Consider the following 13,132-nt stretch of genomic DNA (forward strand, 5'->3'; position numbering starts at 1 on the left):
GGAGACTTTTGAAAGAAATACTTACTAATACACCAAAAAATTTTACTTATTGGCCACCATTGTTTTTTTTTTTTTTCTTTTTTTAAAAATACTTTGGTTGTTTTTAGAAGCAGAACCAAATGGAAGTAAAAAAAAACCTGCAAAATGTGAATTTTTCATAATTTGTCCCCTTTTCAGCGCCTCGTTGAGCCTATAAGATGAGGATTTAAGGCATGGTGAAAGCAAAATGTGGTCCAGTCGCAAATTAGCCAACTTTACTTATTGAAGTGTGTTTATAATTGTTTTAAAAAATCATTTTTGGGGGGTTGGTAGTTTCGGTCTTTGGTCTTTGGACCCTACATACTAGCAGTTAGCTACATCATCCAGGTTCTCAAAGTTATCTGCAGAGGATAACATATTAGCTGCTTGAAACCTCACTTCAAAAATCTTGAGCCAGACCTTTAAATCTTTTGTTAATTTTAATGTGATTTGCACTGATTCAGTTTGAAAACTATGAGGAACTAGAAAAATTGCTGTTCCTAGCGAAACAGCCGTGAGAATGCATAGTTGCAGAATGATTGCTGCAGAAAATGCAAAACACAGCAGAACAAAGCATAAGAAATAAGGGGGGAAAGCAGGATAAAGCTACAGTCATACATGGTAGAAAGTCTTTTGCTAAAGAGTGAAATTTAGCCAAAGACCTAGCATGAATTAGCAGAAGCATTATTTTGAATTCAACCTGAAATATTTGAAAATTTTAAGAGTAAAACATAGCAAAAGAAATGGCATAGATTAGCAGAAGCATAAATTAGTATGCAAACTGAAACAGGTGAATAGTGAAACATAGCAAAAAGCATAAATTAGTAGAAGCAGAAATTTGTATAAAACATGAAATACTTGAAAGAGTTAAAAAAGTAAAATATAGCAACAATAGCATAAATTAGCAGAAGCAGGAATTAGTATACAACCTGATATATTTGAAAAGAAAACACAACAAAAAAGCACAAATTACCACAAAAAGCAGAATATTTTGATATATGAATTGCTAAAATTGATTAAAATTTGCAGAAGACCTTTGCAGACAGTAAAACCAGTAAAAGCAGAAGGCATACAGAAAGGTAGACGAGCAGAATGCTGGCACAGATAGAAACAGAGCACAAGAGAGAAATACATGGAAAGAATAGGAGAAGTTGTGACATGTTTGTACTCCAGAAGAGTTTGACAGAAAACAGAAAGACCTGCAACAATGATAGTAATAGCTCCTTAAAGTAGACATGCGTGGCTACAGTTTAATGCATAAATTATTCCTGTACAGTTAAATATGTATGAACAGCATAATTTTGTTTGTCAAAAAGGATGGAAAGTTTAAAAATCGTCAGTTACTAGAGTGCACACTCTAGTAACTGACAACAGTTAGAGAATTCCACCATGTATTTCAATGGGACAGAAAATTTGCACAAAAGGGCTATTATTTCAAAAAGTATAATAGTAAATTTTAGCAAAAGACATAGCATAAATCTCCAGAAGAAGCAGAACGTTTTGATATATGATTTAGCACAATTAGTTGAAGTTAGTAGAAGTAGTTAATGACTGAAAAATGTGAGCAGGATCTTAATAAGTGAAAATGCAGTAAATCATTGTCACTGATTATATGATTGAAACACAAACTGTAATATAAAATATGATATTTAGGTCATGAAATGAGGAAAGAATAAATGTAAACTAAATGCCACATCAATGTGTACAGTGCATTAAAATGTAAAAATATTTGCGAGCAACACAAGGTTGACTTATTTTTTATGTTGCTGCTGGTAAAAATAATTCAAAGCAATGTAAAAGAGTTGTCCTTAATTTTTTCTATTCCTTATTTTGAGATCAGTCAGCCATATTGTGACCTCTGTGTTAATGTGACGAATGTCAACACTTAATCCGGTTCATCTTTTTGGTAAAAGTTCTTATCATCCGTCATCCAGTTTTAAAGCCTATCTGGTGTGTGTTTATAAAAGAATGCAAACCATATGAGTTTCTTTGATGGCTGCCTTTACTCTCTCAGTGGTCGCTAAATGGGACACACACACACTTACACACACATTTATATACAGAGTGTAGTCAGGCAGGGGCAACTGGGACTAAATCCAGACTGGTGGTTTCTATCTCCAGCTATAAATACCCCTCTTCTTAAACAAGATCACACACATGAAGTTGTACTCAAATAAAGAGGCTCATAGACAAAAAGAGATCCAGTCACAAACACATTAAGGAAATGAAACAAACACATTTGGACTAACAATCGGATCCGCACAGAGAAATGACTTTGGCCTCAGAGGAGGCTTGCTAAGCGGTCTATGATTATGGGGTGTGTCTTTGTCTCATTTAGTGGTTCCAGAAGGAGACAGTCTTCTGCTGTGTCAGACAGATACACACACACACAGGCACCCCCCCCGACACACACACACATCATGCAAACACTACTTACACAATCACTTAGTGACGGCAAATCCCTCTGCCTAAATTTGCTCGACAACTTTTTAACGTGCTTGTGCTTTCGTTGCCGTCTTCTGAGTTAATCCAAGCAGTACTGCCTTAGCATGAAAATATTTTCCAGCACCAGAGTAGATTTCATTTCTCTTTTATTTTGGAAAAATATCGCATTTTCCAGTTATAAAAATGACAGGCTCTGTACATACGACTTTTCTCTTAAATACAACACAGTCACAGTGGTCTCAAGTGCCTAACACATGCATACATATATACTTACATACATACATCATCTGCCAAATAAAAACAACACAACTTAAATTATAACAAGATTAACAAAAACAACACAACAAACTGAAGCAAAAATAATTACATAATTAAATTAAACGCATACATCTTTCTTTAGATAACAAATAAATTTTAAAAAACAAAACAAAAGATCCTAACCAGCGGCAGGAGGAGTCATGGTGTCCTTGAATCGGCTGATAGTGGAAGACTGGGGCGGGAGAGGGCAGTGCATACATCGACACCAAAAGCGGCCATTTACTTCTTCTGTACACACATACTTGCACACACACATATGCACACATACCTCTATAGTGCAATGAGGTCTTGGCAGTTAAGACTTTATAGCGTGGCCTTGTTCTCTTGGAAAAACATTATTACGAAGTCAGGATAAAAAGAAGCCAAACAGTCAGGTTTAAGTTGAACAGATGATTTGATAATTAAATATGATGCATGTACTGGTCTGATTTGTTTAGTCTTGTATCCCTTGCCCCAAGCATCGCCCTGCGTATCAGGCTTTTCAGGGCTCAGAGGCCAGTATGGCCCAACAGTATCCATGGTGGATCGATCTGCAGTCACTACTGGAGTTTTCAGTTCTCTGTTTCCTGCTGAGAACCAGCTCAGCTACATCTGCCAGTGCTGTAGAGTTGAAGGTGTTCGGCTGTCCTACAAGTGGTCCTAAACTCTATAGATAATCTGATATGGAAAGTTCTGCTTGTGATACCTTGAATGAATTTATAAAAATGGTCAGCCTAAAATTACAGGGACTCCTACTGTTGCAACAGCTCCACACTCTACTCTGCAGCACTGTGCAGAACATAAACTACTGGAAATCCAGGACAGATTTTACACAGCAATGTAAAACCACAGCACGTAACAGTACTACAGCAGTACTTTAAAGATTTTCAGTACACTAAAGGTACTACATTGTTCATTCAGTCGGTACATCACCGTACAATATCATCGGTCAATATCCAAGTCAATGCTCCGCTGCTCATCAGGAGAGAACAGTTCATCCACTGATGAGCTGTAAATCTTCCAGTGCTGCAAGGAGACGTCAAGCAAGCTCTTTGTGAGTTCTCCAGCAGTTTTTGACTGTCTGAGTCAGCCTTTTGTCTGTACAACGTCTGTACAAGTGCCAGCACTTTGTTCTGGCGCTTCATCCATAGCATAGAGTCACCAAAAGACCTGCGTCCATCAAAGGCCAAGGATATTGTAAATTGACCCGTAGTATCACTGTAGTTCTCAGTCAAGGCCAAGCGGGTGATGCGTCTGCACTGGCACATCATCACCTTGGCTCAAAGTCCTCTAGGAAATCCCAGGGAACAGCAGCAAACAGCAGGAGTAAAACCTCCTAGAAACAAGCTGAGCTCTACTGCTCAGGGTTGGTGTGTGTGGACTAACATCAACCACAGGAAACTGGTACCATAATTATACCTGTAAAACAAAGAAAACAAAGTTAGTGCTGGGGCACCAGTGCAGGTGGAAGGTTATTTTTCTGGTGTGGTAGCTCAAACAGATAAAACAGGCTGTGTTCTCACCTCTGTAGCAATGATACATTCATCTTTCTGGTCTGATATGACGTAGACAGACTGGTATTTGGTATCGCTGGAACAGGGGTACCGGCTGTCACTGGGAGTAGGGTACACAGCCTCATTGGCTGGCTGGAATTTGAGGTCGCAGGTTGACTGGTACTGAGGGTCCCTCGCTGTGTGACAGTTTAAATCAGAGGATGGCTGATCTTTTGCTTCGCTGCATCCTGGTGACTCTGCCGATGCTTTCTTTTCCGAAGCATCACTGTGGGATGAACAACAAAGAGATTAGAAATACTGTCCTTCATTCTACATGGGGTTGTAATGTGTTTAGGGTGATTCTTGAGTACCTGTTTAGTCTTTTCCTGAATCCTTCCCCTCTGCTGGGCTCATCTAGTGGCTCACATTTGGGCTCTGGTTGTTTGCAGTCCTCCTCTGTACATGGCGACAGATCGTCTTGCCGGAGTTCATGGACCAGGTTGTACTCCACACTTGGGTAACGAGGCTTAAAACCATTTTTCTCAGATCCATTGAGGCTGCTGATTCCACTCAGACCCCCAATTGATCCAGCAAGGTCCGAATGATAATCTGCTTTCTTATTGGTGTTTTTAATTGATGTCGTCATCATGCCACCAAGCTCCTTGTCACTTCGAAGACAGTTATTGGTTGTGAGGTTATTCATGGTCTCCTGGCTATCACTGTGAACACTGTCGCTATGGTGACTGTGTCGGGTTTGTAGTTTGACGCGAACATAGACCACCAGCACAGAACAACTGATCAGGATCACAAGAACGAGGAAAACGCCGGCACAGACAGCTGTCCACGGGAATCCGCTGTCGTCATCCTCCGCAATCTCAGTATTCCCACTTTCTGAAGATGAATATCGCCGATCTGGTCCATCAACGACGGGCTGGGAACCCTTGGGAACCTCTGGTAGGAGGAACTGACAGTTATTCCCACCATAGCCCGGCACACAAGCACACACGTAGCGTCCACCACGTTCATGGCAAGTGGCTCCATTATGACACGGGTTGTGAATGCACCGAGATATTGGAGAGCTGCAGTTTTTGCCTGTATATCCTGCAAAGAAAAGTTCAGAGTCTCAAAAATTGGTCCAAACAACATTTATCAAGAAAGTAGATTAAAAACGGTCATACCTGGTGGGCAATTGCATGTGTAGCCATCCACTGTGTCCTGGCAAGTTCCACCATTCTGACAAGGAAAGGACTGGCACAGTACAGAAATGCCGCTGCTAACCTCACAGTTGGGCCCTGAAAAGCCCTCTGGACACTCACACAGGTAGGAGTTAACCAGATCCACACATTCTGCACCTGTAAAGTGAAGCATCATTATGATTAGTCTCCCAGTTCCCCACCACTTGATTTAGAAGTAAATGTGGAGTAGGGTATACTGATAAAACACAACAACCTACCACTTAGACAAGGGTTGGAGGAGCAATGGTCAATTTTCTTCTCACAAGTGAACCCAGCATATCCCATTAGGCACTGACAGAAGTAGCCACCTTCAGGGTTGTCCACACAACGTCCACTGTTGAAACACGGCCCGTCTGCACACGTATTGGCGCTTAGCTCACAGTTGTTTCCATAAAAACCAGGTGGACATGTGCACTTGTAGCCGTTGTCATCGTCCTGTTGACAACAATTCTTGGTTAGGCACAAGTTTAAGACTGTTGCTGTACCAAAAGACATTCTCATGTCTTTAAAGTGGTACTCACAATGCAGCTGCCTCCATTTCGACAGGGATTTTCTGAGCATTCATTGACTTGGATCTCACAGTTAGCACCGGTGTATCCAGGAGGGCAGGAGCATGTGTAGCTTCCCTGTCCCGTGTTGGTGCAGGTGGCTCCGTTAAGACAAGGCTTATGGTGTGTGCAGTAATTCAGGTCTGGAAATACAAACAGTTGCACTTATGAACCACACAGATTAAATACAAGACAAGCAAGGACAGAAGGGATTCAAACAGCAGCGCAGCATTTTAGTGAACTTGTCTACAAACTCACCCTGGTTGCAGAAGAGCCCACCCCATCCCTCCTGACAGTTGCACTGCCAGGGTTGTTGGCAGGTGCCGTGGAGGCAACCTGGGTAACGAATGCAGTCATCACAGTAACGCCCACTGAATCCCACACGACACCTGGGAGCACACCAACCAGTTAATATCAAACTGAAGGAGACGAAGGTCAGGTTAGCTTAGGTTAGAGAAGGGTTGGACAAGATGGCTGAAAAACGTATCATGATATAAGCATTTCATATCAGTCGATATCAGTAATTATTGATTAGTTCATTGTTTTAAATATCTGAAATACTGCCAGACGAGTGATAAGACATTTACTCTTTTATTCACAGCTTTTACTCCAGGCTGTAGTTTTTTTATTTTTAAGTAATTATGAGGCACAATGGCGAAACCTTAAACTCCTGCTGGGCAAGTTACTCAACGGATTGTTGCTAGGTAACCAAAAGTTCCTCAGCAAGTTGTTGCTATGTAACCAAAGAGTGAGCGAGTTAGTTGAGGCCACCAATTCAATTCAAAAATACATTATTGATCCCAAAGAGAAATTGCTTAGGTAACCTTGAGAGGCTGAGTGACTAAAGCCTTTAATCTGCTTACGTCTCCCAGAATGCTGTGCGGTTCTGGAGTTCAGTGAAAATTCTATTAGGCGTATTATCTATTTAAAGTTGATCACGAGTCTATTGCAGTATATATTGTTATTGATTTACTGTGCTGCCCTCGTTTAGAGACGGGTAAAAGCAGCTTGTTTTGAACTTACTTGCATTCTCCTGGTTTGTCACAGAATCCATGTTCTTCATCACATCCAGGAAGACAGATAGCTGTAAAAAGAAAACAAACAGATCAGCCAAACCAGGAAAGACAAGATTTTCAAACTGCAACCCTGAAAAAAACCCCAACATTTACATTGCTTCTTGCTTGTCTGCCTTCTGGATTGTGTGTTTACTCATCTGACTACTCTTTCAGTCTCTCTGGTTCACATTTTAGCATGTTGAAGGGAATCATTGTCATCGGGTCATGTGTGACCACCCTTAGGTTTTAGGTGTTTTGATGAAATACTACCTTTCAGCCAAGCTGGAAGCTATCACAGTTTGGGTCTCAAAGAAGGAGAACCAGCCAAGAAGCCCCTCTTTTAACAGGCTAGCTCTACAACAAAAAGCCCCCCACACAAAGCCCCCTTTCTCCCCTTGACTGTGGGTCAGAAGTCCCCTTTTCTCACCCCTTGCCTCTGTCCTCCTCCTTTTTATTTCCTTCATCCTCCATCCTCCATCCCCTCCCCTGCTCCTTATCTCCTCTTCCTCCTCCTCTCCCCTTCTTTCCCTCTCTCCTCATCCCCCTCCTCCTCCACCTTTTCCCCCCAGGGCCAGCTGGTCTGTGAGGAGCTAACCACCAGACAGCTGCTCCATTGTCTCCTCTCACTGAGCAGCTGCCCCCTCCACAACAATACACGACCCGGCTCGGCCAATCACCGGCCCCGGCCGCAACAATATAGGACCCCCACTTGGCCAATCGGGGAGGAGGTTTGGGGGCGAGGAGGCCCCAGCGGTCTAATGGAAGGCACGCGGCGTGTGAATTACTGAGGAGCCACCGCGGCTCATTAGAACGGAGGCCTCTGGTGCAATGGGATAACTGACTGACGCCTGTTGCACACGGGCCCTCCTTTATGAGCTGGAAAAAGTATCCGACAATAAAGAGAGGCAAACGACTGCTGGAGAAATAAACTTTGGATTGAAAAACTGTTTTTTAAACTGTGCAGGAAAAAGAAAAACCCCAAAATCTTGATGACGACTGAAAGACAATTCCTTTAAAATGGAAGTGATTGGGTAGCTACTAATCAGAGTTTGGTGGTAACTACTTACATTTACTTCAGTAGGTTTTTGGAAAAAGTTTTACTTTTATAAGTATTTCTGCTATGCTTTTAATTCAGTAATTGTATTATTAAGTGTCTCTGCTCTTACTTGGGTAAAATCTCTGGATCTTTTATCCACTAAGTGAAAAACAAACATGTTTTAACCAAACATTCACCAGATACAAACACTTGGAGTTTCTGTTAAAGTTTTCTAAAGAAAGAAATTGATTTTGCAAATTTGTGATTTTGTTATATGGATAATTTTCATAACAAAATGTACATAACTTTATATTTTGGTCCGTCTGATTATGTATTTTTAAATATTAAATGATCAGGTACTCAGCACTTGAGTAGACTTTCACCAAATACTTTTTTGAATAATTTCTTGGCTGCTTTTTACTTTTACTTGAGTAAAACATGTTGAAGTATTGCTACTCTTACTTAAGTACAACTTTTTGGGTACTTTACTCACCTCTGCGTCTAAAGTATGTACTATTGTTGTGTTGGTCAATAATATTCGGACTACAGGATTCTGTGAGCTTAGTGCACACATCATCATCCTCTGCTTAGCATCAGATCCAAATATTAGCCACTGCTTCACCACTGAGTTGGAAAAGCCTCCCTTTATTTTTCATCCCTCCTTCCTGCTCTTTCATTTAGCTTCCCTGCACCGGCGTAATGAAAGAGTTTGATCAATGAGCAAACCCACTCACGTTCAGTGCAGTACTGGCCCTTCCAGCCAGAATTGCATATGATTTCGCCTCGCTCGCCGCAGGTAAAGTGTCCAAAGGCATCGTCCCGGGGCCGGCAGAAGACGGAGCAACCGTCGCCGTAGTAGTGCTCATCGCACAGGAAGCGGTAGGAGAAGCGCAGCTCCGTCCTGCTGGCCGTCTGCATGTCCTTGGACCATTCCTCTCCTACGGTCAGGTGCCGCTGTGTGGTGAACCTGCTGATCAGCCGCTCCAGGTTCTCTGCAGAAGAAGTGGATCACAGTTTGAACAAGGTCATTTGTTGTCACTCTGAAGGTCAAGATGCAAAACTTACTTCCAGCGTCTGGAATACAAACAACAATCTCTGCTGTCACTGACTGAGACTTCAGAGCAATAAGTGATGGGAAAAGATGTCACACTAACTTTAAAATAAAACCCACAATAAGAGTCGAAAGCATGTTTAAGTTACACACAAATGACCTTATTTTAGGTGAAATGTTGAAATGTAAAAAGCATGAGTGTATCTTGTTGAGATCTGAGTGGGAAAACATGCCTCTGCAAGACCATCGTTTCACACACATGCGCGCGCGCGCGCACACACACACACACACCTGTCCTGTCACCCACCTGTTGTCAGGTCGTCCAGGGAGTCCGTGTGCAGAGCTTCAATGATCAGTGAAAACGTCCCCTGAGGACAGACAGACAGACAGACAGTCAACAGCTGCTCTGCTTGCAGATAAACCTCCCCCTTACCTTTAGCCTCCAGAGCCACAGGGCCATTAGGAGCCCTCATAAACTTCACAGTCTAATTCTAATACTGATTAGAGGCCTAATAAGGCCGGGCTACCTGCTCCTTCTTCTGTTTTTCACACCCCTGCCACTATCACACTCTGACACCGCTGTAAAACCCAAAATGAGGCGGAATTTCACGCTGCGCTGCAAATGATGTGCCAACTCAGAGGATGTTAGATTTCCCACCACGGCTGATCGGAGGGGGAAAACTTTTTGGTGACACCTCCCCTCTCTCCCTCTCTCTCGCCCGCATCCCCTCCCTGTTTTCTCCCACCAAAGGGCGCAGAGTTACTACAATAGCCCCTCTCACACGCTGCTGACAAAGACCCTCACAAGTGTTGAGTCTGGGAGCATCTGTTAGGGCTTTTTCTTCCCCCTTCATAAAATCCATCACAAAAGTCCAATTCCTACGCCAGTAACATAAAACGATAAGTGATGATAAGTGATGTGGGGGATAACAACTGTCATCTCCGGTTACTCACCGGCCATGTGAAGCCGAAGGAGAAGCGGATCGGGTTGGTGAAGCTGTCCGCGTTGGTCTCCGGCACCTGGAAGGAGTTGGAGCCGAGAACGGGAGTCACCGCGCCGCCGTAGGTGCAGGGAGGCTCCGGAGAGACGCTGGCCTGGTAGTGCTTCAGGCAGACCCGAAAGAAAGTCTTGCACTCGCACTGCTGGTGGCCCTGCGGGTGCGCGGCGCCTCCCGGGCAACAGTTGGCGTTCCCAGCAATCCCCTTCTTGTTGAGAAACTCCTGCAGCTTGAGCTCGAACACGCCTGAGCACAAAACCTACAACACAGAGGGGGGGAAACACTCGTATGGGAAAGATCTGAGAAAAGACTCTTAAGAGTGAGTAAATTAGAATGAGATCTTAGGAGCCCTGGATGTTGGGACGTACCTGGCAGGTGAGAGAGGACAGACTGACAATGAGGAGCAGACACAGGCGTCCCATTGTGTTGACAGCCTCCTCAACAAGCAGTGAAAGCTCCGCGGGTCCGTGTGGCACCACTCAAACACTCATGGAGAAAGTTTTCAAAGCTGCGCTCACGGTCAAGGCGACGTTTTTACGCACGAGGCTGAAAATTAGTTGACACTTTTCCTGGAGCGCGTCGGTCACCTGTCCATCTGCTCACTCCCTCAAAAGTGTCGGATTTGTTTTTTTTTCTTTTCTTTTCTCAAAACGAGTCGGACTTTCACAGATTCAAGTAAGATCCAGCGGAATAGTCCCCCTTAGAGAAATCCAGAGCGGAAATATCGGAGTTAATTCCAACTAGGTTGTAGAAAAGATGATCTTCTTTATTTGTTCCAGTTTATTTCTTTGTTTTCAGGATGTTTTTATCCTAAACACAGAAAATAACCTCCGCTCCCTCTCCTTTGATGACATGTATCAGTGAGTAAGTCTGATAGGTTTTCTGCCCTGCGCAGGGTTTTATACAGGGCCAGCAAGCGAAGGGTAATAAGATGCAAATGAGGCCCTCTGCCTCTCTTCTTCCCCTCCTTCCACCACCACCACAAGTCCGCCCCGGGGCCATTACAAAGAAACAGGAGGAGGAGGAGGAGGGTAGGAGTCCCCCATCCAAAAAAAAAGAAAAAAATTGAAGCCCCCCCTCTCTCTTTTTCTCTCAAGGGGACAGACCAAATGGCTACTGAGCTGTTAAATGTACAACAACCTCTCGCTTCCCCTGATGGCTCCCTCCTCCACCGCGCGGAGCCTATTTACATTCCGACAAATTCTTTTACCTCCACACGAAATCCTCAACTCTACCGGGAGATTTATTATTTGCGCAGCGGCAGCAGCAGCAGCCAGTTAGACGGTGGGTTCTCATTTCTGAGCTGACTATGGTGAAGTCTTGGCTGGCCTGATGCTGGCTGGCTGGCCGCGCAAGCCAGCCGCTAACGACCATCTGCTCCATCGCATTCCTATGGTGTTACCCCGTTTTTTTTAACGTTCCCACCCAAAACCAGTCAATCTGTTCCTGTTGAAGTAATTTATTGACGCGTAGATCTTCTCCGTGCAGGCTAACTGAACTAAAATGCGCGTCCATAATCGTTAAATTAATTATATGTTTGCTGGCAGATGAACTGTTTTGGTTAATTAATAAATAGTTCCCTAAGTATCTAGAAAAAAAACACATTACAAAGCGCTTATCTACTAGTTAAATCAGAGTTTTCTATAAATATTTACAGTGTGTTTGTGTTTATCTTGAGTCGTGTAAGGCTGTAAACATCAATTTTACGCTCTTCAAACATAAACATCACATCGGTGCGCAAATATTCCCCCAAATTACGCACAAGGATCACAGATCAGTGCACCTCAAACGTTAATTTCTCTTCATGCCTGTATTTTCCTTACATGCTCTTTGGTATAAGGCAGCAAAAGAAAAAAAAGTACATGGTGGTGTGTCACTCGCGTGGCTGTCATTAAGGGACTTTGTGAGGAGAGGGCGGAGGGAGGATGAGGAGGAGGGCACTCACAGAGGGAGTAAACTTTTTTCTCTTTGTGCTTTCAGCTGTATGTTAATTGGGCCGGCAGCACCTGCTCTCTCACAATAATACAACACCAGAGACACACACACACACACACAGACACGGAGAGCACGGCCAGTTTTATAAACGGTAATCTGAACGTGTGTTTATATACATATAAATAAATATTCTATCATGTAGAGACACGAACATGAGCTGGTTTTTTAACAATCGGTTGCTAAAAAAGTGACGTGCAGGCCTGTTTGTCTCACAGCCGGATGACATCAGCTCACATGAACTCACAAACTTATTTGCATATGTGTGTTTTTTATCCGCAGAAAAATGCGGGGAAGAATGCGCACTTGTTGCCATGAAGTTATTATGAGCTGGCCTCTGGCCCTAAAGCAGCTTTAGATGCTAATGGTTCTTTGATCAAACTTTAAGTAAATCCCTCAGCATGCTACTCTTCTTCTGCTGTGTCATATTTGTAAAATATCTTAAGGCTTTCTCATTGCTTACAGCTAAGACGTGAATACGTGGGCTATGTTCACAAAAAGTAAATGAAAGGCTTTAAAGAGAGTTGCTGATTGGCCAGAGCAGTTAATTGGTGTTTGGTGCCACATTTGTCAATCACCTCAGGCTTAAGGCTTTGCAGCAGAGACCGGTGAGAGGGCCTCTGCTCTGAATTATTTATTTATTACTGTGTTGGCACAGCAGCAGCGCCCACTGAGAAACAGGCGCTGCACCAGAGCACTATGCCACTTTTTATGTCTATCAACATGCACACAGGTTGGTGAGGAGGAGGAGGAGGAGGAGGAGGAGGAAGGGCCTTAATGAACATCTCCAGTTGAAGCTGCGCTGCATAGCATCAGTGTTTTGGTCCACAAACAAGAAGCTAATTCACAATCTACAGCTAACATATGGCCAGCTTTCAGCCATGTCAACACATACAGGCTGATGTGTTTCTATGTTCAAGGTTTATAAGAAGGAAGAGTGTTCTCACAGCATGATGCTGCCTCC

The 13,132-nt window shown here is 43.3% G+C and overlaps 1 protein-coding gene across 1 annotated transcript; it reads right to left on the minus strand.

Moving 5' to 3' along the window:
• Positions 1-2,592: 2,592 nt before the first annotated feature.
• LOC103136504 (deltaD) lies at positions 2,593-11,063 on the minus strand. Its single transcript, XM_007549784.2, has 12 exons — positions 10,545-11,063; positions 10,133-10,435; positions 9,486-9,546; positions 8,862-9,119; positions 7,060-7,120; positions 6,295-6,425; positions 6,010-6,179; positions 5,707-5,923; positions 5,432-5,605; positions 4,625-5,354; positions 4,284-4,539; positions 2,593-4,179 (listed from the first exon to the last, which is right to left on the minus strand). The coding sequence occupies exons 1-12, from the start codon at positions 10,596-10,598 to the stop codon at positions 4,174-4,176; spliced, it is 2,421 nt and encodes an 806-aa protein (XP_007549846.1). The 5' UTR covers positions 10,599-11,063; the 3' UTR covers positions 2,593-4,173.
• Between the last annotated feature and the right edge of the window lie 2,069 nt (positions 11,064-13,132).

This window comes from Poecilia formosa, unplaced genomic scaffold, assembly GCF_000485575.1.
Source record: "Poecilia formosa unplaced genomic scaffold, Poecilia_formosa-5.1.2 Scaffold33, whole genome shotgun sequence".
Classification (NCBI taxonomy): domain Eukaryota; kingdom Metazoa; phylum Chordata; class Actinopteri; order Cyprinodontiformes; family Poeciliidae; genus Poecilia; species Poecilia formosa.

Excerpts from the sequence above, each read along its gene's own strand:
- LOC103136504 (XM_007549784.2), bottom strand. The coding sequence starts at position 10,598 with ATGGGACGCCTGTGTCTGCTCCTCATTGTCAGTCTGTCCTCTCTCACC. Across the intron at positions 6,180-6,294 it reads TGGGCTCTTCTGCAACCAGG|ACCTGAATTACTGCACACAC; the intron begins GTGAGTTTGTAG and ends TTGTATTTCCAG. Across the intron at positions 5,606-5,706 it reads CTCCAACCCTTGTCTAAGTG|GTGCAGAATGTGTGGATCTG; the intron begins GTAGGTTGTTGT and ends TTCACTTTACAG.